This window comes from Hyla sarda, chromosome 2, assembly GCF_029499605.1.
Source record: "Hyla sarda isolate aHylSar1 chromosome 2, aHylSar1.hap1, whole genome shotgun sequence".
Lineage (NCBI taxonomy): Eukaryota > Metazoa > Chordata > Amphibia > Anura > Hylidae > Hyla > Hyla sarda.
This window is the reverse complement of record NC_079190.1, coordinates 70,254,689-70,279,068: the sequence shown is the minus strand read 5'-3', so window position 1 is coordinate 70,279,068 and position 24,380 is coordinate 70,254,689. Positions and strand designations below refer to the sequence as shown.

The 24,380-nt window shown below is 43.5% G+C and overlaps 1 protein-coding gene across 1 annotated transcript in view; it reads left to right on the top strand.

Moving 5' to 3' along the window:
- WDFY2 (WD repeat and FYVE domain containing 2) overlaps positions 1–24,380 on the top strand; it is a 109,994-nt gene that overhangs the window by 23,836 nt on the left and 61,778 nt on the right. Inside the window, exon 2 of the mRNA XM_056562033.1 lies at positions 9,099–9,166. Within this exon, the coding sequence (XP_056418008.1) occupies positions 9,099–9,166 (68 nt within the window). The remainder of the gene's footprint in view (positions 1–9,098; positions 9,167–24,380) is intronic.

Sequence of the window (24,380 nt, the reverse complement as noted above, 5' to 3'; positions counted from 1 at the left end):
GGCTGGAGTGTGTCAGCAGTTCCTGCAAGATGAAGGCATTGATGCTATGGACTGGCCGCCTGTTCCCCAGACCTGAATCCGACTGAGCACATCTGGGACATCATGTCTCGCTCCATCCACCAACGTCACGTTACATCACAGACTGTCCAGGAGTTGGCGGATGCTTTAGTCCAGGTCTGGGAGGACATCCCTCAGGAGACCATTCTCCACCTCATCAGGAGCATGCCCAGGCATTGTAGGGAGGTCATACGGGCACGTGGAGGCCACACACTACTGAGCCTCATTGTGACTTGTTTTAAGGACATTACATCAATGTTGGATCAGCCTGTAATGTGGTTTTCCACTTAGATTTTGAGTGTGACTCCATATCCAGACCTCCATGGGTTGATAAATTTGATTTCTATTGATCATTTTTGTGTGATTTTGTTGTCAGCACATTCAACTATGTAAAGATGAAAGTATTTCATATGATTAGTTCATTCAGATGTGTTATCTTAGTGTTCACTTTTTTCTTTTTTTTGAGCATTGTACATAAACACACACATTAGAGCAGTGATCTCCAAATTATGGCACACTAGATGCTGCTAAACTACAACTCCCAGCATGCCCGGACAGCCAGCGGCTGTCCGGGCATCCTGGGAGTTGTAGTTTTGCAATATTTGGCGCTCCGCAGTTTGGAGTCCACTGCTTTAGGGCCATGACATCTATGTTTAGGGCTGCGAGACTGAGTTATAACACACAGTACATTAGCTCTGTAATAGTGTTTTTTTTGTGCTTTTCTTTTTTTTTTTTTTTTCTTCAAAAGAAAATCATATCCCTGAGGAATGGTGCCACATTATACAGTGTTTTCTGTTTCTTTCTTGTGTGATATGCTTTGCTTTTCATCTGTGACACACTGTACGCTGTTTGCATTCTGTGGTTATAGATGATGGGGATCTCACACAGAGGACTCCACCCTTTGTGCGGTTTACTCATAAAAAACGAGCTGCCCAAAATGTGTTCGAGATCACCCATTGGGTGTCTGTGTTCTAAAATCTTATTATTACGGTAATTTATTTTTAAGTTAGATTTTTATGTTGTGCTATTGTTAGTTTAGTTTTTATATCATTTACCCATTTCTTTTTACAGCTCTTTTAAAGAAGTTTCTAATAGTTAAAAAAAATTAAAAATAATAAAACTTTAAAAAAAATGACTACCGCTCTGTGGTCTCTTTCTTCATGTGGAGGCCAATGATTGGCTGTAGCATCACATGCGCAGTGTATACTGCGCTATTGCAGCACTTCTGGCTGGGGGGCGCTGTAAAGGTAGCAGTTATTATTACTATTATTTTATATTTTCTCTTCATCCCTACCTGTATGAAAATGTTCTAAAGCGTACCTGTCCGATCCCACACAAAAAAGAAAAAAAATGAATGTTACTCAGTACCTAATCCTGACCATGTACATCTATCTTTTATGCCTTTATTACCTATATTTATTATAAAAAATACCTCCAGTGTGTTAAAAAAAACTAAACAAAAGCAGATAAAACAAGTAAAATACTAGCTGCAAGTCCCTGTTTGACTGTTTGTCTAGTGACTGAAAGCATCACAGGGAGCACATTGGATGTGTAGTGTTCCGTGCAGTACATCTATGGATTCCTTATGTTGGTAAAAGGCCATCTGTGTCCGAAAACAACTTATCCCCTATCTGAACGCTTGAACACTGGGACCCCCATGATCTCCAGCACGGGGCGGTGGCTCTGCCGGGGCTCTCCCGCGCAGGAGGCGTGCCGGCCGCAGCATGACATTGCGGCCAACACACCTCCTCCATGTAGTTCTATGGGAGAGGCGGGGAGGCAGCGGTCATGTCTACCCGCCTCTCCCATGGAACTGTGTGGGGAGGGGGCGTACATTCGACCTCTCTGTGTCAACGCTACGCGCATTAGCGCTCTCAATGAGCGCTAATGCGGGGCCCCGTTCAGGAGATCGTGGGGGTCCCAGTGGTTGGGACCCCCCCTGTGATCAAAAACGTATCCCCTATTCTGTTGATAGGGGATAAGTGTTAGAATGCTGCAGTTGTCCTTTAAAGGGATTGTCCGGGGAGCAGAAAAGGTAGGCCATGTTCACACATCGGGGTCCTGTCGAATTCAATGGGATTCTGCTGCGCTGTGCACACGGTGCAATTTCCGTGCCAGATGGACTGCATAGCCCTCAGTGAGAAGGCGCATTGATGTGCAGTCCTAGCGCCGGCATATGTCTGGAATGTCCGCACAGAGATTATCCGTGCTGACATTCCGGCATGTGAACATAGCCTTACTACAGGCATGTAGGCTAGGAGAAACGCCGGTGCGGGTTGACGTAGCCGTTAGGGTCAGCAAAATGAAACGCACAATGTACAAATTCAGAAGAAAGTACAAGATATGGAGGACAGGGCCAGACGCAAGAACATCAGATTTATAGGTTTCCTAGAAGACATTGAAAATTCTAAATTGGTTGAGTTTCTGGAAGAATGGATAAAAAAAATATTTGGAACTGAACAGTTTACAAAAATTTTTTTGAATAGAGAGCACACCGGGTGCTGTTTAAATAGCCCCCCAAGTGCTCCCCCAAGAACAGTCTTGGCAAAATTCTTCTGCTCTAGAGATAGGGACAGGTGATAGAGCTGGGTGGTATGACCAAAAATGTGTATCACAGTATTTTTGTAAGTTATGGTGGTTCCACGGTATATAACGGTATTTTCCAGGCGCCCCCGTTGATAAACCCAGCGCTGCACTGTCCCCCACATCGGGGAACTAATCATATGTCACCTCATCCTCCTGTGAGTTGCGGGCCGGCAGCGTTGGAAATCTGTACTGTACTAAATATTCCTTGTGCCCGGGCTGCAAAAATAAACAAACTTTAACTCTCCTTCCTACGTTCCCCTGTCGTCGCTCCGGTAACGGCCTCACGCTGTGGATGGGAAGGTCACAGAGCCGTCAGCCTATCACCGGTCGCAGTGATGTCCCGCCTCGGTCGGTGATAGTCTGAGCGCACTGTCACTGTCAAGAAGCAGGCCGGCTCCTTACAGAATACCCCTTTTAGGGCTTAGGTTAATATACCAGGAGGCAATTTTTTTCTTTGAGATGCCCACAGACAGAGGCTTCTGAGTGGGTTAGGGGCTCTCGTGGAGTATAAATGTAATTTTTAAACGGGTGGGGGGGGGGGTTCGCCCTAAAGGGGGAGTAAAAATGTAGGTGTTATGGTAAGAGTCTTGCAGTTTGTGAGACAATGGTGTCAGCAAGGGAAAGGGTTTTTTCTTTCTCTTCTCTGATCTCCCTCTCTGCACTAAATGTTAAGAATTTTTACATGGAACGTTATAGGTCTAAATAATAGGAATAAGTGATGTGCAGTGCTTGATTGCTATCACAAAAATATAGATTTTTACAAATTGTTCATGCTTATAAAATGTCAAATAATAAATAAAATTTTCACGGAAATTCACATGCTTTTTTTTTTTACATGATATGTAGAGATGAGCGAACTTACAGTAAATTCGATTCGTCACGAACTTCTCGGCTCGGCAGTTGCTGACTTTTCCTGCATAAATTAGTTCAGCTTTCTGGTGCTCCCGTGGGCTGGAAAAGGTGGATACAGTCCTAGGAGACTCTTTCCTAGGACTGTATCCACCTTTTCCAGCCCACCGGAGCACTGGAAAGCTGAACTAATTTATGTAGGAAAAGTCAGCAACCGCCGAGCCGAGAAGTTCGTGACGAATCGAATTTACTGTAAGTTCGCTCATCTCTAATGATATGCATGCAAGGGGAGAAATCGGTGTCTTTTCTTTATAAAAGGATGATTGGGGAATATGCCTCTATAGGTAAATGGAATAGTCGGGCAGAGTGGGAAAAAGAGATGAGCAATAACAACAAGCTCAGCCCTCAAACAGTCTCAGTAATCAAAATCTTAGGATCTCGCAATTCAAAATAATACATAGACTTCATTTTTCTCCTAGAAAGAGAAAAAATAAATTTAAAGACCACCTTGGGGTGAGCTGTAAAAAGTAAATGCTGATTTGCTACATATGTACTGGAACTGCCCAAAGTGAGACTGGGGTCACATCACGTTTTTGCCATACTGTTTTCAATCCGTTTTTCTAAAGAAAACCGTATGGCAAAAAAAACGGATAGAACAGTATGGGAAAAAGTAAACCGTATGCGTTTTTAAACAGTATACTGTTTTTAAAAGTGCATACAGTTCCGTCAGTTTTTATTAAAAAAAAACATACGTTTTTGAAAATTTTGTCCATTTTTAATGGGAGGGGTCTTGGGTGGGGACTTTAGGATGCAAATGCGCATGTGCAAAGTAAAAACGTATACGTTTTTCCCGTATGGAACCGTATATATGTGCGTTTCCCATTGACGTCCATGATTGACCACAATTTTGTCTCCGGTTTAAAAACCGTACTGCAACCGCATACGTTTTTTTTAACATGGACGTCAATGGGAAACGCGCATGTATACGGTTCCATACGGGAAAAACGTATACGTTTTTACTTTGCACATGCGCATTTGAATCCTAAAGTCCCCACCCAAGACCCCTCCCATTAAAAATGGACAAAATTTTCAAAAACGTATTGTTTTTTTTTTAAATAAAAACTGACGGAACTGTATGCACTTTTAAAAACAGTATACTGTTTAAAAACGCATACGGTTTACTTTTTCCCATACTGTTCCATCCGTTTTTTTGCCATACGGTTTTCTTTAGAAAAACGGATTGAAAACAGTATGGCAAAAACGTAGTGTGAACCCAGCCTTAAAGGGGTACTCCGCTGCTTAGCGTTTGGAACAAACTGTTCAGAATTCTGGAGCTGGTGCCGAGAGCTCGTGAGGTCATAACCCACCCCCTCAATGCAAGTCTACAGCAGTCACACCCCCTCCCATAGACTTGCATTGAGGGGGCGGGGTATGATGTCAGGAGCTCCCAGCATCGGCTCCAGCGTTCGGAACAGTTTGTTCCAAACGCTAAGCAGAGAAGTAACTATTGGGGGGAAAATCTTTGACAAAGTTGTTAGGTGTGTGGGAGGTAACTCGCAACCTGGTGCCAACAGGTTATATTGGGTTGTTTTGACCAAATGTCTCCCCTAAGGGTTAGCTTTTTGCAGAAAGTCTTTTTTTGGGGGAAATTATTAATTTTGAGAAATTGAATAACTGCAGTGCCCCCTTCCTATGAAGAATGGGTAAAAGAAGTGGAACATAGTATGGGAATGGAAAAAGCATTTAGTAACTCAATAAAAGCTAAGAAACGATGGGAAAAGAGATGGTCTATTTGGTTGTAGTAGTGTGTTTATTTATTTTTTTTTATTTATTTTTTTTATATAAAAAACATAGCCTTACTAGCTCAATGATGATCCAGTTCTGACTTATGCGGCTCTTGGCCTTGTGGTTTCTCCTATATGCGATCTCCCTGGACAACCCCTTTAAAAATAGCATGTGGGGGTGGGGGGGCTGATAAAGCATTATTTTAAAGTAGAATTATTGCTCTAAAGCACTTTTCCCCAACTAGGGTGCCTCCAGCTGTTAGACAAAGGCTGTCTGGGCATACTGAGAGTTGTAGTTTTGCAACAGCTGGAGGCACCCTGGTTGGAAAACAGTTCTCTATAGTATGGATCAGCTGCACATCCAAGAAGCTTGGGAAATAAAGGTGAACAGTTTCTTGGATGTTAGAAATTGCATTATGAGCCTATATATAGCCTAATACACTACAGTGAGTCACATTGCTTCCTTTACTAGTGGGAGTGATGCGTAAAATGCGAAAACATATAAGTTTTTATGTACTGTCAGTATAGTTACTGTATACATGTGTCCTCTGCCCACACTGCCACAAAACAGATGTATATACAGTCATGGCCGTAAATGTTGGCACCCCTGATATTTTTCTAGAAAATGAAGTATTTCTCACAGAAAAGGATTGCAGTAACACATGTTTTGCTATATACATGTTTATTCCCTTTGTGTGTATTGGAACTAAACCAAAAAAGGGTGGAAAAAAGCAAATTGGACATAATGTCACACCAAACTCCAAAAATGGGCTGGACAAAATTATTGGCACCCTTAACTTAATATTTGGTTGCACACCCTTTGGAAAAAATAACTGAAATCAGTCACTTCCTATAACCATCAATAAGCTTCTTACACCTCTCAGCCGGAATGTTGGACCACTCTTCCTTTGTAAACTGCTCCAGGTCTCTCTTATTGGAAGGCGCCTTTTCCCAACAGCAATTTTAACCACTTAAGGACTCAGGGCATACCTGTACGCCCTGAGTTTACTCCCTTTCTATAACGCGGGGCAAAAAATGAGCCCTCATACCACCCCAAATGCGGAAGAATAAAAAAGTTATAGGGGTCAGAAGATGACAATTGTAAACTTATTAATTTTTTGTGCATGTAGTTATGATTTTTTCCAGAAGTACGACAAAATCAAGCCTATATAAATAGGGTATCATTTTAATTGTATGGACCTACAGAATAAAGATAAGGTGTCATTTTTACCGAAAAAATTTACTGCGTGGAAACGGAATCCCCCAAAATTTACAAAATAGCGTTTTTTTCTTCAATTTTGTCGCACAATGATTTTATTTATTTTTTTTTCGTTTTGCTGTAGATTTTTGGGTAAAATGACTGAAGTCATTACAAAGTAGAATTGGTGGAGCAAAAAATAACCCATATGAATTTTTTGGTGCAAAATTGAAAGAATTATGAGGTTTTTTTTTTTAAGGTAAGGAGTAAAAAACGAAAGTGCAAAATGGAAAACCCTGAGTCTTTAAGGAGTTAAGATCTCTCCACAGGTGTTCAATGGGATTTAGATCTGGACTCATTGCTGCCACTTCAGAACTCTCCAGCGCTTTGTTGCTATTCATTTCTGGGGGCTTTTTGATGTATGTTTGGGGTCGTTGTCCGGCTGGAAGACCCTATATCTCGGATGCAAACCCAGCTTTCTGACACTGGACTGTACAGAGTGACCCAAAATCCGTTGGTAATCCTCAGATTTCATGAGGTCTTGTGCACATTCAAGGCACCCAGTGCCAGAGGCAGCAAAACAACCCCAAAACATAATTGAACCTCCACCATATTTCACTGTAGGTTCTGTGTTCTTTTCTTTGTAGGCCTCATTCTATTTTCAGTAAACAGTAGAATGATGTTCTTTACCAAAAGCTCTATCTTGGTCTCATCTGTCAACAAAATGTTTTCCCAGAAGGATTTTGCTTACTCAAGTTCATATTGGCAAAATGTAGTCTTGCTTTTTTATGTCTGTGTCAGCAGTGGGGTCCTCCTGGGTCTCCTGCAATAGCGTTTCATTTCATTTAAATGTAGACGGATAGTTCATGCTGACAGTGATGCTTCCTGAGCCTGCAGGACAGCTTGAATATCTTTGGAACTTGTTTGGGGCTGCTTATCCACAATCCGGACTATCCTGCGTTGACACCTTTCATCAATTTTTCTCTTCCTTCCATGCCCAGGGAGATTAGCTACAGTTCCATGGGTTGCAAACTTGCGTTGATAATGTTGTGCACTGTGGACAAAGGCAAATCTAGATCTCTGGAGATGGACCTGAGATTGTTGGTATTTTTCCACAATTTTGGTGCTCAAGTCTACAGACAGTTCTCTTCTCCTCTTTCGGTTGTCCATGCTTAGTGTGGCACACACAGACACACAATGCAAAGACTAAGTGAACTTCTCTCCTTTTTACCTACTTTTCAGGTGGGATTTTTATACTGCCCACACCTGTTACTTACCCCAGGTGAGTTTAAAGGACCATCACATGCTTGAAACAACCTTTTTTTCCCCCACAATTTTGAAAGGGTGCCAGTAATTTTGTCCAGCCCATTTTTGGAGTTTGGTGTGACATTATGTCCAATTAGCTTTTTTTTCCCTCTCTTTTTTGGTTTAGTGCCAATACTCACAAAGGGAATAAACATGTGTATAGCAAAACATGTGTTACTGCAATCCTTTTCTCTGAGAAATACTTCATTTTCTAGAAATATTTCAGGGGTGCCAACATTTACAGCCATGACTGTAGATGTTGGGTGGTCCATGAATAGTTATAAAGTTTAGGATTAACTGGTGCCAGAAATGTATATAGATATCTAAATTACTTCTTTTTAAAAATCTTACTCTTTCCAGTACTTATTAGCTGCTGTATGCTCCAGAGGAAGTTGTGTAGTTCTTTCCAGTCTGACCACAGTGCTCTCTGCTGCCACCTCTGTCAGTGTCGGGAACTGTCCGGCGCAAATTCCCTTAACAAGCCTCTCCTGCTCTGGACAGTTCCTGATATGGACAGAGGTGTCAGCAGAGAGCACTGTGGTCAGACTGAAAAGAACTACACCACTTCCTCTGAAGCATATAGCAGCTTTCTGGCAACAGCTAGTTTTTACCCTTTTAGGGTAGGGTCATACGTAACTGATCCGCAGTGTATTTTATGCTGCGGATAATTTTATCTTCCGAGATCTTAGAGTCTTTACACATCTTGATAATCTTGCAGGCAGGACCACATGAACAATCGCTGTATCAGTCTGCTAAATAGATGATAAATGAAATGTATTCTGCTTGTTCACTGGCTGATCACCAGGCCTGTTATACAGGGCAATATTGACCTATTTAGCCAATAGTCCCTCCCCTCTTTGCAACAGCTCCTTAAATAAGAAATATAGTGCTAAACAATTTATCCCCATCCCCATCTGCAGCTGGGACCCCCCGCGATCTCCCGTATGGGGCCCCGGCTGAGCTGTTGTGTGACGTTTTGCACACAGCAGGTCAACTGGTGCAAACACCCCCTCCAATCATCTCTATGGGAGAGGAGGAGAGACCGGAACGCTGTGTCTCCACCTCTCCCATAGAGATGAATGCAGGGGTGCGTTTGTACCAGCTGACCTGCTGGGTATTTAACGCACTGTAGTAGTGCTGAGCCGCAACCCCGTATGAGAGATTGCAGGGTGTCCCAGCAGTCAGACCCCCTGCGATCAGACATTAATCCCCGATCCTGCTGATAGGGAATACATTTTTTAGCACTGGACATCTTCTTTAAATAACTGAAATATACTGCAGAATGAAATGTATAAACCTTTTATTTGCCTTTGTTGTAGGACTGTTCGTGTGTGGATGAAGAGGGACAGCGGTCAGTATTGGCCAAGTATTTATCATGCAATGCCAGGTAAGACCTTAATGTTACACCATTACTCTTTAAAGATTTTTTTTTTTATATGGTAGTGCCAAAGATGCCCGAATACAGCACTTGTGCACCTTTGGCCTTCCATAGAAATGATTGGAATGCTTGCTGTCTCCAGCAAGTGCTGAGAGCCGGGGCTCCTTCTGGAGGATGGGGATAAGTGTCTGATCGCGGTTGATTGGGAACTACTAAGACCTCCCCATGATAAGACACTTATCCCTATCCTGTTGTATAAGTTGTCTTTCACCAGTTCTCTTAAAGTTTTTGTTTGTTCCAAACTCTAATCTTCAAAAAGAGAAAAAGAAAAATTTTAGCTTTTTAATCACTTACTGTTATATTTATTTAAGTAATAAAATTGCGGAGGATGAGAGGTTTCAGTCTATGTAATTTTATAAACCTGCTGTCTCTTTGTTTCTCTCCATTTCATTTAATGCCCATCATTGAATATCCAAGTCTGTATATTCACCAATCATGCATACGATTAAGGCCACGGACAGTAGGAGCGATTAACGTGCTTTATCTTGTAACAATTACATCTTTCTGGGGTGGGATGTAGTAGGATATAATGGCGTCTGTCAGGGGTGGGATGTAGTAGGATATAATGGCATCCGTTTGGGGTGGGATGTACAAGGATATAATGGCGTCTGTCTGGGGTCAGATGTAGTAGGATATAATGGCATCTGTCAGGGGTGGGATGTATTATGATATAATGGTGTCTGTCAGGGGTGGGTTGTATTAGAATATACAGTGCATAGTGAAAGTATTTGGCCCCCTTGAACTTTTCGACCTTTTGCCACATTTCAGGCTTCAAACATAAAGATATAAAACTGTAATTTTTTGTGAAGAAACAACAACAAGTGGGACACAATCATGAAGTGGAACGAAATTTATTGGATATTTCAAACTTTAACAAATAAAAAACTGAAAAATTGGGCGTGCAAAATTATTCAGCCCCTTTACTTTCAGTGCAGCAAACTCTCTCCAGAAGTTCAGTGAGGATCTCTGAATTATCCAATGTTAATGATGATAAATAGAATCCACCTGTGTGTAATCAAGTCTCCATATGAATTGTACCTGCACTGTGATAGTCTCAGAGGTCCGTTTAATAGTCTAACCATGAAGCTTTTATTATGGCAATAGTAGACGTACAAAGTACAGGCAAACATATCATATAGTATAGGTCAACGTGACCGGAAAAACCATAGCAACAGGTGGTATACAAATGACAAAATAAAAAGCATCCACTTTCAGCTATGACAATAAAATAAATGCTTTAGTTACATTCCAGGCAGGACTACTGTTATACTTTAGTTAATACAAAGAAAGGCTGTGGCGCATATCCGGGCCATGGGGCGAGGACAGCCAGGGCTCCCAGACCTCCTCAAAGCGACTGTATCCTCTCTGATGGCGGTAAATTTTTCGTGCAACATAATTAGATTTATTCTTTGCAATACCCCAGAAAAATGAAGTGACTCCTGCTTCCACTGGGAAGCTATATATATTCTAGTGGCCATCAGGATAAGCTGAGCTAAACGAAACACAGTATACTTCATCCTTGTCGGCTTCAAGCCCAATAGGCAAAAAGTCGGCGTTGCCGGAATAAAGCAAGAAAACATGGAAGACAGAAGGCCACGCACCCTACGCCACAGAGAGGATACCTCAGGGCAAAACCACCACACATGATACATCGTACCAGTCAAATTACACCCACGAAAGCAAAGAGATGACACTTTAGGGTAAATAGCATGCAACCTTGCTGGAACAAAGTACACCCTGTGGAGTATTTTAAGAGCCGTTTCAGACAAAGACACTTGCAAGCCACCTCGGCTCAGGGTTTCGCAACAGTTCCTCCACTGCTCAAGTGAGAGGGTCATGCCCAAGTCACGCTCTCATTCCAACATGAACTTCAGTTTTGTATCCGGCGGGGGAGCATTGAGGTGTGCATATAGTAGGGATAATAAGACTAATCTATCTGGGGAGTAAATCATGCATCAGAGTGCCAACAAAGCTGAAGAGGGGAGTAAATCAGAAAGTGAACATGAGGACCACATGAGTGCTTGATAGGAGTGAGGGAATAAAAGGGAGGATTCCAGTGAAACCCAACGCGGTGCCCCCTGGGCAACATTGATAAGAGCCAACTGTGCTATCCTAGCGGCATAGTAGTATTTCAGAAAATTAGGGACTGGGAGACACCCCACCTTTTTATTGTGGTGCATTAATGATCGGGTTATGCAGGGTTTTCTGCGCGCCCAGACATAAGCAAAAATGTCCTTCTGGAGTGCCAGTACATCACGTTTAATAATAGGAATAGGCAATGAACGGAACAAATATAATAATTTTGGCAAAATTACCATTTTAACTATGTTAATCCTGCCTATCTAGGACAGATACAGAAAATCCCACCTTGCAATGTCTGAGCGCACAGATGAATAGAGAGGGGTATAATTACTGCTGTACAGGGCCTGGAGCGCGGACGTGAGCCTAACCCCCAAATAAAGCAATCCCGATGTGGAGTCCTTAAAACCAAAATTGAGTGTTATAAGGTCCCTCATGGCGGTCGGTACCTGGCAATGGATTATCTCAAACTTAGTAGCGTTAACATGGAGACCGGAGCAGGCAGAAAAGGAATCAAAGAGAGAGAAGAGATTAGGAAGCGACACCAGGGGTTCTGTGATCGTCAAGAGCAAATCGTCAGCAAAAAGTGACGTCTTGTACTCAGAGTATGCTATTTGGACCCCTTTTATATCTGGGTGATCCCTGATTTTAGCCGCCAGGGGATCCATCACCAGCGCAAACAGCGCCGGAGATAGAGGGCATCCCTGGCGGTTGCCGCGACCAATGGCGATAGGTTGAGAAGAAGTAGAGGGAAGTTTAAGAAATGCCTGAGGTGAGGAGTAAAGATGTCGTAAAATTCTCACAAAAGGTCCTGAAATACCAAATTTCAGGACTTTGAACAAATATTTCCAGGATACACAGTCAAATGCCTTTTCTATATCTAGCGAAAGGACTGACATGGGAGTGGAGGTAGTGCTCGACCAGTGTATAAGGGACAGGACCTTCCTAACATTATCCGGGGCTTGCCGTCCTGGGACGAATCCCACCTGGTCATGGTTGATGAGACTTGGCAGATATTTATTCAATCGGGCAGCCAGTATAGAGGACAAGATCTTCAGATCGACATTTAACAATGATATAAGTCTATAATTCGCCACGCTAAGATTATCCTTCCATGGCTTCGGCAATACAGTGATCAAGGCATCCAGAAACTCTGAGGGAAGTTGGGAAGGGGTCATTAGTGAATTATACATGGATTGCAGGTGAGGAATGAGTAAAGGGCCAAAGTTCTTATAATAAGCAGCCGTTAGGCCGTCTGGTCCTGGAGATTTACCCTGCTTAAGGAAAGCATGAAGGGAGTCCAAAAAAGAGGGGGGTCTAGTAGGCTCAGTATAAAGAGAAGAGTAAAAGGAATGGAAGGCAGAGGCGATCCTGTCAGGATGAGAGGTACGGAGACCCGGGCGCAACTGGAGGCTATGGACTCTGTTATAAGAGTTCGTCTTCTTCAACATATGTGAAAGAAGCCTATCAGGTTTATTCGCATATCGGTAATAGGTGGCCTTGGTCCACCTCAAGGCTTTCTCAACGACCGTAGATAACAGTGCATCCAGCTGCGCCCTAGTGTCCCGCACCGCCCTATACAAGAAAGGTGAAGAATCTTGCTGATGGGAATAAGTGAGTCGGGTCAACCTAGTCTCCAATGCAATCTGAGTCTTAGTCTTGTCACGTCTTATGCCCGAAGTCAAGGATATTATGCGTCCCCTGATAAATTATTTATGAGCCAGCCAAACCCACTTTGGATCCGCTTCGGGACCAGTATTAGAAGTAAAATAAGCTGATAGGTCATCAGTCAGCTGCTGCTTAACCCAGGGCATCGTGAGGAGTGCCTCGTTAAGACGCCATCTGAAATGGTAGCGGAGCGGGTCCATTAAGTTAAAGAAGGCTGCCATAACCATATCGTGATCTGACCAAGCTGATACTATATGTCGTGCATATAGAAGTTGCGTCAGGGAGGAGGCATGTGTAAGCAACCAGTCTATGCGCGTGTAATGCTGTTGGGCAGGGGAAAAATAAGAATAGCCCCTGGCGTCACCATTAAATTCACGCCAGGAGTCAGCCAGTGAGTGGGTAAGGAACAAAGAGGTGAGGAGACGTTGCTGAGCTCCCGACCTGCGGAAAGGGGTGGAGTTGGAACGATCCAACCTGCCATTGTACACCATGTTAAAGTCGCCTGCCCAAAATAAGGTATCGTAGGTCAGGGTGCTCAGCAAGTCGCACATGTGTTGAAAAAAAGGGAGGGGGAGTCATTGGGGGTATAGGAGTTGATCAAGCAAACCCTCCTGTCATACAGTGTACCCACTAGAATCAGGTATCTACCCTCACCATCCACAACTTTCTCCTGTACCTGAAAGGGAAAAGAGTTATGCAATAGTGTCAGATCACCCCTGCTCTTTGTCACATAGTTAGACATATAGAACCTATGGTATAATTTATGGAAATAGCGAGGAGGAGAGTCCTTAGTAAAATGAGTCTCTTGCAAGTTGATAAAGGCAGGGGTATACTTCAAATAGTCTCAGAAGGCCTTAGACCTCTTAGGTGGGGAGTTAAACCCCCTGACATTATGGGAGACAAACTTACTCATGGCTTAAGAATAGACATATAGCTAAGAATGATGTGGCCACTCGTAATATCCCGCCTTGGAATGACAAATAATGAGTTACATGCATTGCATAGTGTGTAAGCATTAGTCTGATACCACCACACAAACAAAACACAAAGCAGACAAACAACACCGAACAACACAAAAATGTCCATTGGACATGGAAAGAGAGATCACCGTAGTGCATGGTCCATCGTACTTCCATATACCCTTCCGGGGTAGTAGGAGCGCCGTACTCCGACTCCAAGCCAGCCTCCAAGCAAAGTCCGATCTCCCTGAGGGGGAAGGCAGTACTAGGTCCATAGGAGGAGAAAGAGTCCAGCACAGTCCAGCATATAAAACAGTAGGCAGTTCAGAGGGGAAAAAAACGCATGGAGGCAAAGGTCCCAAGAGAAAAAGAAAAAAAAGGTGTGGGGGGTGGGGGGGTATAGGGTGTTGAACTAAGGCAACCGGCAATGGAGCATAGTCCCACAACAAAGTCCAATTAATGTGGTGTGGCAGGTTCAAGAAGGGAGATAGTTCAAGTGGCTCCTGGCTTAGGATCGGGCTTCCGAGAGCCCTTAGCAGCCCAGGACACAGGCTGCCAGGTACGAGTAGGGCGTCTGGTGTGTTGTGGGAGGGGAGGGAGGTCCACCACTTGAATGTCCTCTCTTATCAGCGCTTCCCTGGCATCTGGCAAGGAGCGTACTACATGCGTGCGACCATTAACTTGGAAAGCCAGGGAAAACGGGAAGCCCCATCTATACCTCACTCCCTCCCTCTGCAAGGCCAATGTAATTGGACGAAAGTCCCTCCGTCTGGCTAATGTAGATGGGGCCAGGTCCGAATATAGATGTACTGCCGGAGGCATGCCCGGCAGGGCGGACAGGTTCCGGGCCGCCTGCAGCAGCATGTCTCTTACCTCAGGGTAATGCAGCTTTAGGATGATGTCCCTGGGTATCTCAGGGTGTCTTTGCAAGGGCCCGGTGGATGTGATCTAGTCGCAGCAACTCCAGTTCCAGCTGCAGTGCCAATTCAAAAAATAGGGCGGTAACTGTCTTGCTCAGATCAGTGACAGATTTGGGCAGGCCCCTGATTCTGATATTCACCCGCCGCAAGCGATTCTCAAGGTCCTCTAGCTTCATTTCGAGCACCTGCAGCTGTGAGGCATGGTCCTCTAAGGCATGGTGGTCAGCATCAATGGCGTCAGTGAGTTCCTCAAGTTTAGCCTCGGTATCGGCCACCCGCTGCCCGAGGTCATGTATCTGCGAGGTGATGTCCGTAACTTCCTTAGCCAGCTCCGTCTGGAGCAAGGCTTTAATGCTGCGGAACATCGCTGCGGGCGAGAGATCTTCCGGCACCTTGGCATCTTCACCCTCAGACTGAGGTGCTGGTGAGTCGGAGCAGGAGGCCGCCATCTTGGTGTGTGCACTCGTGCGGAAAATGTCAGGAATTGACTGGGAAAGCAGTTGAGAACGGCCCCGGTTCTTCCTCCTCGGCGTGCGGTGCATGTTCCCCTTGAAGCCAGGGAAGGAATCAGGCGTGTGGAGCCAATATTTCGGCGCTAATGAAGGCTTGCAGCTCACGTCGGCACGGAGCTCACATTACACACGTCTTCCGCCGTGAGCTGCGCGCATGCGCCCTCAGAGGAGCGTATAAGGCGTAGAGAGCATCATGAAGAACAAGGAACACACCAGGCAGGTCCGAGATACTGTTGTGGAAAAGTTTAAAGTCTGATTTGGATACAAAAAGATTTCCCAAGCTTTAAACATCCCAAGGAGCACTGTGCAAGCGATAACATTGAAATGGAAGGAGTATCAGACCACTGCAAATCTACGAAGACCTGGTCGTCCCTCTAAACTTTCAGCTCATACAAGGAGAAGACTGATCAGAGATGCAGCCAAGAGGCCCATGATCACTCTGGATGAACTGCAGAGATCTACAGCTGAGGTGGGAGACTCTTTCCATAGGACAACAATCAGTCGTATACTGCACAAATCTGGCCTTTATGGAAGAGTGGCAAGAAGAAAGACATTTCTTAAAGGGGTATTCCAGGCCAAAACTTTTTTTTTTTAATATATCAACTGCCTCCGGAAAGTTAAACAGATTTGTAAATTATGCAAAAACAGAAAGTTCAATGTCTGGCACAGCTGCTGACAACCAATAGGACCAGGGTTTAGGAATGGATTGGAGTGGTCCCCGAAGCTGGTCCCCATGACGTCATGGCCAGAAGAAGCTCGAATACCAAGTGAAACAGATTCTGTCGCCTGACAGTGAATACCCCACACTTTGATCCTCTCTCCCCCGCTGCACAATGTTTTATATGTGAGTATATAATAAAGAAGCAACCCTGAAAAAGAAGCACTGGTGAGTTTGCTGACTTTTTTCATCTTCTCCTTGTATCAGATTTGTAAATTACTTCTATTAAAAAATCTTAATCCTTCTACTTGTGTGAGGTCACTGCGATGATCCAGGAAAGTTTTTATACTGTTCCATGTTATTCTTTAATCTAATAAAAAGAGATTTGTTAAAAAAAAATCTTAATCCTTCCAATAGTTATTAGCTTCTGAAGTTGAGTTTTTGTTTTCTGTCTAACTGCTCTCTGATGACTCGCGTCCCCGGAGCTGTGCAGTTCCTATGGGGATATTCTCCCATCATGCACAGCTCCCGGGAAGTGACATCATCATTGAGCAGTTAGAAAACTTCAGAAGCTAATAACTATTGGAAGGATTAAGATTTTTTTAATAGAAGTAATTTACAAATCTGTTTAACTTTCCGGAGCCAGTTGAGAGATATATATAAAAAAAGGTTTTGCCTGGAATACCCCTTTAAAGATATCCATAAAAAGTGTTGTTTAAAGTTTTCCACAAGCCATCTGGGAGACACACCAAACATGTGGAAGAAGGTGCTCTAGTCAGATGAAACCAAAATCCAACTTTTTGGCAAAAATGCAAAACGTTGTGTTTGGCGTAAAAGCAACACAGCTCATCACCCTGAACACACCATCCCCACTGTCAAACATGGTGGTGGCAGCATCATGGTTTGGGCTTTTCTTCAGCAGGGACAGGGAAGAAGGTTAAAATTGATGGGAAGATGGATAGAGCCAAATACAGGACCATTCTGGAAGAAAACCTGATGGAGTCTGCAAAAGAGCTGCTGTGTCCTCCCAGGGTGGTGAGGGGTCCTGTCCTATGTTTTGCATTTAGCTACTATATTCTCCTGATCGCATAGGTGGTCTTAGTGGCGTTTTCATTCGGGCATTTATTCCCTGTTGTTGTGAATTGTTTACATTACAGTTGCTGCTATTTTTTGCACCTTATATTTTGTACTGTATTACTGTGCAATATTGTGAATAGGTTTTGTGTATCAGGGGATTGATTTGTATATAGGACAGGTTTTTCCTTCAGGTTATCACCACCATTTTTCCCCCCTGGGGGGGCTTGGTGTTTTGAGGTTTATCTTTCCTCCACCTAGGATTGTATCTTTTTAACTGTGTGTTGTGTTTCCTAATAAAGGTTATATCTTATCCATTATTATTTGGTTGTGCATTTGAATATAGTGATCAGCTGTTTTCTACTGGGGGTTTAGATGCAAAAGACCTAAGACTGGGACGGAGATTTGTCTTCCAACAAGACAATGATCCAAAACATGAAGCAAAATCTATAATGAAATGGTTCACAAATAAACATATCCAGGTGTTAGAATGGCCAAGTCAAAGTCCAGACCTGAATCCAGACCTGAAATATGGTAAAAAGACAAGCCAACAGAATCAGTGCGATGGCCTTGACAATGTTTTGCTGGGAAATACTGGGTCCTGGCATTCATGTGGATGTTACTTGCTCACATACATCCTATCTTACAACTGCTGATCCACAACTTCAAATCCACAGCAGATCCAGTGTGTGAACATGCCTAAAAGAACTTTTTTACTTATGTCAACCAATCACAGCACAGCTCTTATTTTGTATTCTGCTGTGAATTCCTCACAAATACCATCTTTATGTTGCTAACTTGGATTGTCACTCTGTGTGCTTTTGGGGGGGGGGCATCCTCACTCTACATGATTCAGCTTACTCCCTGAGTCTGCTGTGCTGTGCTAGGTCCCTTTTTCAATCACTGCAGGCTGCTCTATAACCCCTCCTCTCTGTTTTCATGCTTCAGTCTGATAGGACAGGAGTGAGCACAGGAGTGCTAGTCCCGCCCTCACTTATTGGACTTTGCCCCAGCCTGTGCTTCAACTGGGACAAAGATGAATCTACAGCCAGACAGGATTACTGTTAGGATTCGGCAGGCTGGATGTGGATCCTCTGTGTCAGCGAGGGATTGGCGTGGACTGTACCGGTGGACCGGTTCTAAGTTGCTACTGGTATTCACCAGAGCCCGCCGCAAAGCGGAAAGGTCTTGCTGCGGCGGTAGCAACCAGGTCGTATCCACCGGTAACGGCTCAACCTCGCTGACTGCTGAGAAGGCGTGGGACAGAAGGACTAGACAGAGGCGAGGTCAGACGTAGCAGAAGGTCAGGGCAGGCGGCAAGGTTTGTAGTCAATGGTAACGGCAGAAGGTCTGGAAGCACTGGTAAGGCAATCACAGGAAACTTTCACTAGGCACAAGGGCAACAAGATCCGGCAATGCTGGGAAGGGGAAGTGAGGTTATAAAGGCGTGGAGCAGGTGGAAGCTAATTACACTGATTGGGCCAGGCACCAATTAGTGGTGCACTGGCCCTTTAAATCTTAGAGAGCTGGCGCGCGCGCGCCAGCTCTCTAAGATTTAAAGGGCCAGTGCACCACGTGACAGCCGGGGACCGGGACAGGTAAGTGGATTGGGGTGCGATCCGCGAGCGGGCGTGTCCCGCTATGCGAATCGCATCCCAGTCGGCAGTGTCAGTGCAGCGCTCCCGGTCAGCGGGTCTGACCGGGGCGCTGCAGAGAGGAGAACGCCGCGAGCGCTCCGGGGAGGAGCAGGGACCCGGAGCGCTCGGCGTTACTTTCTGGATGGTATGTAGAGCCCTAGTGGTCTTTTTTTATAGGCCTTAATTTTTATAAAAAGGAGATACACTTAAGGCCGGGTTTACACGGCCGAAAATGTGCGGCATGTCCGCCCAGAAAACACGGACAGACACTGCACTGCACATTTGAATGATCCGGCTGACGCTAGGACCACTAGCTGCCTCATTGACAGCAATGCATTTCCGAGCAGAATATGCCGAAAGAATAGACAAGCCTGTTGCGCAGTGCAGCAGAATCCCATTGAAATCCATGTCTGTGCGGAAGTCTATGTGAGAATAAAAAAACATGTTTTCCTGGCATTTTCCCCCATTTCTTAAATAGAAATCTTTGAGTAACATGATGAAAGAATCACATGACTTGTGATAATAAAAAGGCGGGGGAAAAGCACCAAAGAATAAAAAACGCCAAGACTAAAACCTACTATGTAAAAAAATAAAATAAAAAAAAATCTCCACAAAAACTGCATCTTGGAAGGGACAAAATAACGTGTTACGGTAATTATTTGTATTCTTTTTTGGAAGTTAAGAAAAAACAGAAGTGGAAGCTTAGCCTGAGACTTCTCTTTTTGAAGTTCATTCCTGGGTTTGGCTTCAAAAACTGCATCAAAAATCCTGAATGGAAGAACACAACCTTAGGCTTAGTTTCCATAAGTTCTAGTTTTTTTTTTTTCATTTTTTTATTTTTTTTTAAGAAACGCCAAGATTTTGTCCAGAGAAACGCCGTAGTCTCAAGGTGCTGAGATTTTTGATAAGCTGCCGCCGAGCCCAAAACCATAGAGAAATGCCAAAGATTAATGAAAACATGGCCAGTGGGTTTGGTGTTTGATTTATACCTGTTGACTTTCAGTTAACATCAGGCAACGGTATTTTAAAAAAAATAAAAAAAACATTGTTGCGGTTTTCTGGGTGTTTTTGTACAAAAAAGTGGAAACCTAGCAGTAAAGGGACATCAGGCGTTTACAAAACTGATCCTCCTACCCTTAGAATAGGGAATAAGCATCTGTGCGCAGGGAATGCTGACCTGAAGGAGCCCCGCCATCTTCAGAACGGGGCCACAAATCTTACTGCTGCATGGAGCGCCATGTAAACATGCACCCTATGCCTTCTGTATGGGAGCGTGGATATGCACAAGCACCGTGCCCAGGTATCCCCTATAGAGAATTCATGGAGCCAACCCTACGCTCCATGCAGAAGGAAAGTTCAGGGCCCTCGTGTGGAGAATGCAGGGGCTCCTAGAGGGGATAAATTTTAAGTGCTGGAGTACCACTTCGCTGAGACACCCAGTCATCCGGTGCACAGAGCGAACTCCATGCAGTGCCGGATGACTGGCGAACACACCTGCCACGCCCCCTCCATTCAAGTCTATGGGAGGAGGCGTAACTGCTGTGTACTAGTCGTCACGCCCCCTCCCATAGACATGAATGGAGGGGGCATAGCGTGACTGTAACGCTGCAGTGCCGGCCTGGATAGCATGTAAATGGGCGGAGTATCCCTTTAAAGATTGATACTACTTCTACTTTTTCTTGAATTCACTCCACTTTTCAGATTAAAAACTATATAAAAAACCTGAACAAAACCAATATTCATAAGAGCACCAAAACAATTGCTGGTAAATAGGTCATAGAAATCCAATTATGCTTAACTAAATATTTGCTGTTTCTATTCTCTATGAGGAAGATTTACTTAACAATCACAACTTGTGCCTAAAACATTGAGTACATCCATCACATGTGCCAAATGTATTATTTGCTGTAGACACTTCTTACATTTAGACCCTGAATACAAATAAACAGGTTTGGCTAAGAAGGGCAGTAAATGTGTGCAAAATATCAGTGCAAATACACAGCAACCATGAAGGCCTGGAAAGTGGCGCAGAATGTGTAATACCGTTTGGACGTCTCGTGGCTTCTGAATGCATGTATTTTGCTTTTAGTTTTTTGCAGCCCTTTTTTGTTTTGTCAACAATGTTGTGGATAGACAGTGCTGATGTCATTGGCATTATTCCATTTTAAAATACCAGCATGCACTGGTTAGGGTGCGTTCACACGCCCATCTGTCCCCGTTTTTTTTATCGCCGTTTCTGTTCTGTTCTTGCAGGCTGTAAACAGATTAAAAACTGTTTAAAAAAAAAAAAAATCACATTCATGTCAATGGGATTTTTTTTTTCAATCTGTTTACATCCGTTTGTACCCGTCTACACTCATTTCGGTTTTTTTGATGGCAGAAAATACGGCACATGCAGCATTTTTTTCTTCCGTTAAAAAAAATAAAAAAGGAAGAAAAAACGGATACAGTAAATTTAACATTGAACTCTATGGAAAACAGATGAATGTTTTTTTCCAGTCTGCAGGTTTTTTCCAGTCTGTCTGTTTTTTCCAGTCTGTCTGTTTGTTTTTTCCAGTCTGTCTGTCTGTTTGTTTTTTCTAGTCTGTCTGTCTGTTTTTTCCAGTCTCTGTTTGTTTTTTCCAGTCTGTCTGTTTTTTCCAGTCTGTCTGTTTGTTTTTTCCAGTCTGTCTGTTTTTTCTAGTCTGTCTGTCTGTTTGTTTTTTCTAGTCGGTCTGTCTGTTTGTTTTTTCCAGTCTGTCTGTCTGTTTGTTTTTTCCAGTCTGTTTGTTTTTTCCAGTCTGTCTGTCTGTCTGTTTTTTCCAGTCTGTCTGTCTGCTTTTTCCAGTCTGTCTGTCTGCTTTTTCCAGTCTGTCTGTCTGTCTGCTTTTTCCAGTCTGTCTGTCTGCTTTTTCCAGTCTGTCTGTCTGCTTTTTCCAGTCTGTCTGTCTGCTTTTTCCAGTCTGTCTGTCTGTCTGTTTTTTCCAGTCTGTCTGTCTGTCTGTTTTTTCCAGTCTGTCTGTCTGTCTGTTTTTTCCAGTCTGTCTGTCTGTTTGTTTTTTCCAGTCTGTCTGTCTGTTTTTTCTGTCTCTGTTTTTTCCAGTCTGTCTGTTTTTCCAGTCTGTCTGTTTTTTCCAGTCTGTCTGTCTGTCTGTTTTTTCCAGTCTGTCTGTCTGTCTGTTTTTTCCAGTCTGTCTGTCTGTCTGTTTTTTCCAGTCTGTCTGTCTGTCTGTTTTTTCCAGTCTGTCTGTCTGTCTGTTTTTTCCAGTCTGTCTGTCTGTTTTTTCCAGTCTTTTTTTTGTTTTTTTTTTCAATCCGATTTTACATCTGAAGGGAGAAGGGTGTAGGCGGCCATATGAATGCAGCCTTATGTTTTTTTGTTTTGTTTTGTTTTTAGTGTTTTTTTTTTTTCTTGTAGGGCTTTAAATACATAAGAAAAAACAACTATTCAATTAACAGAATGCCGCGAGAAACATTGTAAAAAAAAAAATAAAAAAATGGCATGAATTAAATAGTCTTGTATAGCAAGTGTTTTTTTTTTTATTTATTTATTTTTTGTTAAATGTTGGTCAACAGGCTTCAGTAGATCACATCATGCATTCTGATGACAAATCTTCAGCCCTACAATTTTTACCCTTTGGCTGCTTTGCCCTGTTCCTTACTCACAAAGGGAGAGATTCTGATGATGCAATTGCATTAGATTACCTATAAAACTGCTGATAGTTCCGTATATAAAGGGAAAGGATTAAAAACATATCTAAAGTTCCAATCATGCAAGTCTCCTGACCAAAGTAAGTGCATGTGGTTCAGAGCTATTGGCAGTGGTCAGGACAGTGATTCCAAACCAGGGTGCCTCCTGCTGTTGCAAAACTACAACTCCCAGCATGCTCGGACAGCCGTTGGCTGTCCGAGCATTCTGGGAGTTGTAGTTTTGCAACAGCAGGAGGCTCCCTGGTTGAGAACCACTGACTCATGAGATGCATTATTCATGCTATGTGGACTGAGTATGGAACGATCATTTGTTTGATCATTGCCTTTATTTGGCTGACCGCTATCTCTTCTTCTTTTCACCAGCCTAAAGTTCATGTATTGTGAATGTGAAGGGGAGAGGTAAGCCGCTGCCAGAAAGCAGGCAGTGGCTTATCTCCTGGAAAAGAAAAGGGTTAGACAGTTGAAATATCACATATACCGCTACATCATCTGTCACGGGTGAGTCCGTAGGCCCCAATACACACAGTACACATTAGAGAGTTCGATGGACCAGCCAAAGTTGCTGGAGTTGGCCCACTTTTCACTGGAGTGTTTGGAGACCTTTTAAAGGGATACTCCACCATTTTTTTTATTTTTTTATTAAGTTAAACAGATTTGTAAATTACTTCTATTAAAAAATCTTAATCCTTCCAGTACTTATCAGCCTTTGTATACTACAGAGGAAGTTCTTTTATTTTTGAATTTCTTTTCTGCCTGGCCACAGTGTTCCCTGCTGACACCTCTGTCCATGTCAGGAACTGTCCAGAGCAGGATAGGTTTGCTATGGGGATTTGCTCCTGCTCTGGACAGTTCCTAAAATGGACAAAGGTGTCAGTAGAGAGCACTGTGGTCAGGCAGAAAAGAAATAAAAAAAAAATAAAAGCACTACCTCTGTAGTATACAACGGCTAAGTAGTGGAAGGTTTAAGATTTTTTAATAGACGTCATTTACAAATATGTTTAACTTTCTGTCACCTGTTGAATTAAAAAGTTTTCCAGTGGAGTACCCCTTTAATAGACCCCCCCCCCCCATGTGACCGTCCCAAAACAAATATGCTTTCTAAAGAAGTCTTGCGGAAACAGGAGGAGGATTACAGATCCTCATTCTCTCCCTGCAGGCGGCTGTTGGTCTCCTTCCCCTCCACAGAGCCTGAGGTAGACCCTTTTGCTTGGCGGCTTTCTTGTTAAATTCTATAATCCTCCCTGTTCACTGCCCCCATCATGATAAACCACCCTCTTTCATTATTTTTATTATTTTTTAGTTTTCTCCCTTGATATTACTCTGTGTTTCCTGCTCAGTCAGATTCAGACTGGGAAGGGGCGTTCCCCAGCAGGCATGACATCATCTGAAGCCATACAGGGGAAAACTTCCTCACTCTGCTACACACAGCCCAGAGCAGTTCAGTGTGAGATGAGCTGTGAATGGATAAGGCTGCACCTCTTCCCCCCCCCCCCCCCCCCCCCCCCTCAGCACTCCAGACTGCATTTCCTGGTTTGGACTTCTGCCAGGCCAGCGAGAGTCCAAAGTCTTTGCAAGAGATGGGGGAAATGTCTGGACAAGAAGGTAGACACCTAGTGGCAGCTTTCTTAAACACAAATAAAACATAGAAAACTTTTTTTTTTTTTTTTAAATAAAGTATATTAGAAAGATTTTTTATTTACGATATGGAATGCAATATCAAATAATAGTTTTAATGACAGCGCCCATGTGGGCTCCTGTTGATGCATTTATTGAGCAGACTTTCACTTAAAGGATACCTAATAAATTCTGACATGCCAGAAGTTTTAATCTTGGCTGTCTGGGTGCTGAGGCCGCCACTGACTGCTGACATGAAGGGGCAGAGGAGCTTAGTGCTGTTTACTTTTATTTTCTGCTCAGCTCCTCCTCAGAGTAAATCGTACTGTGTTCATGGATTTGCACACTGCTT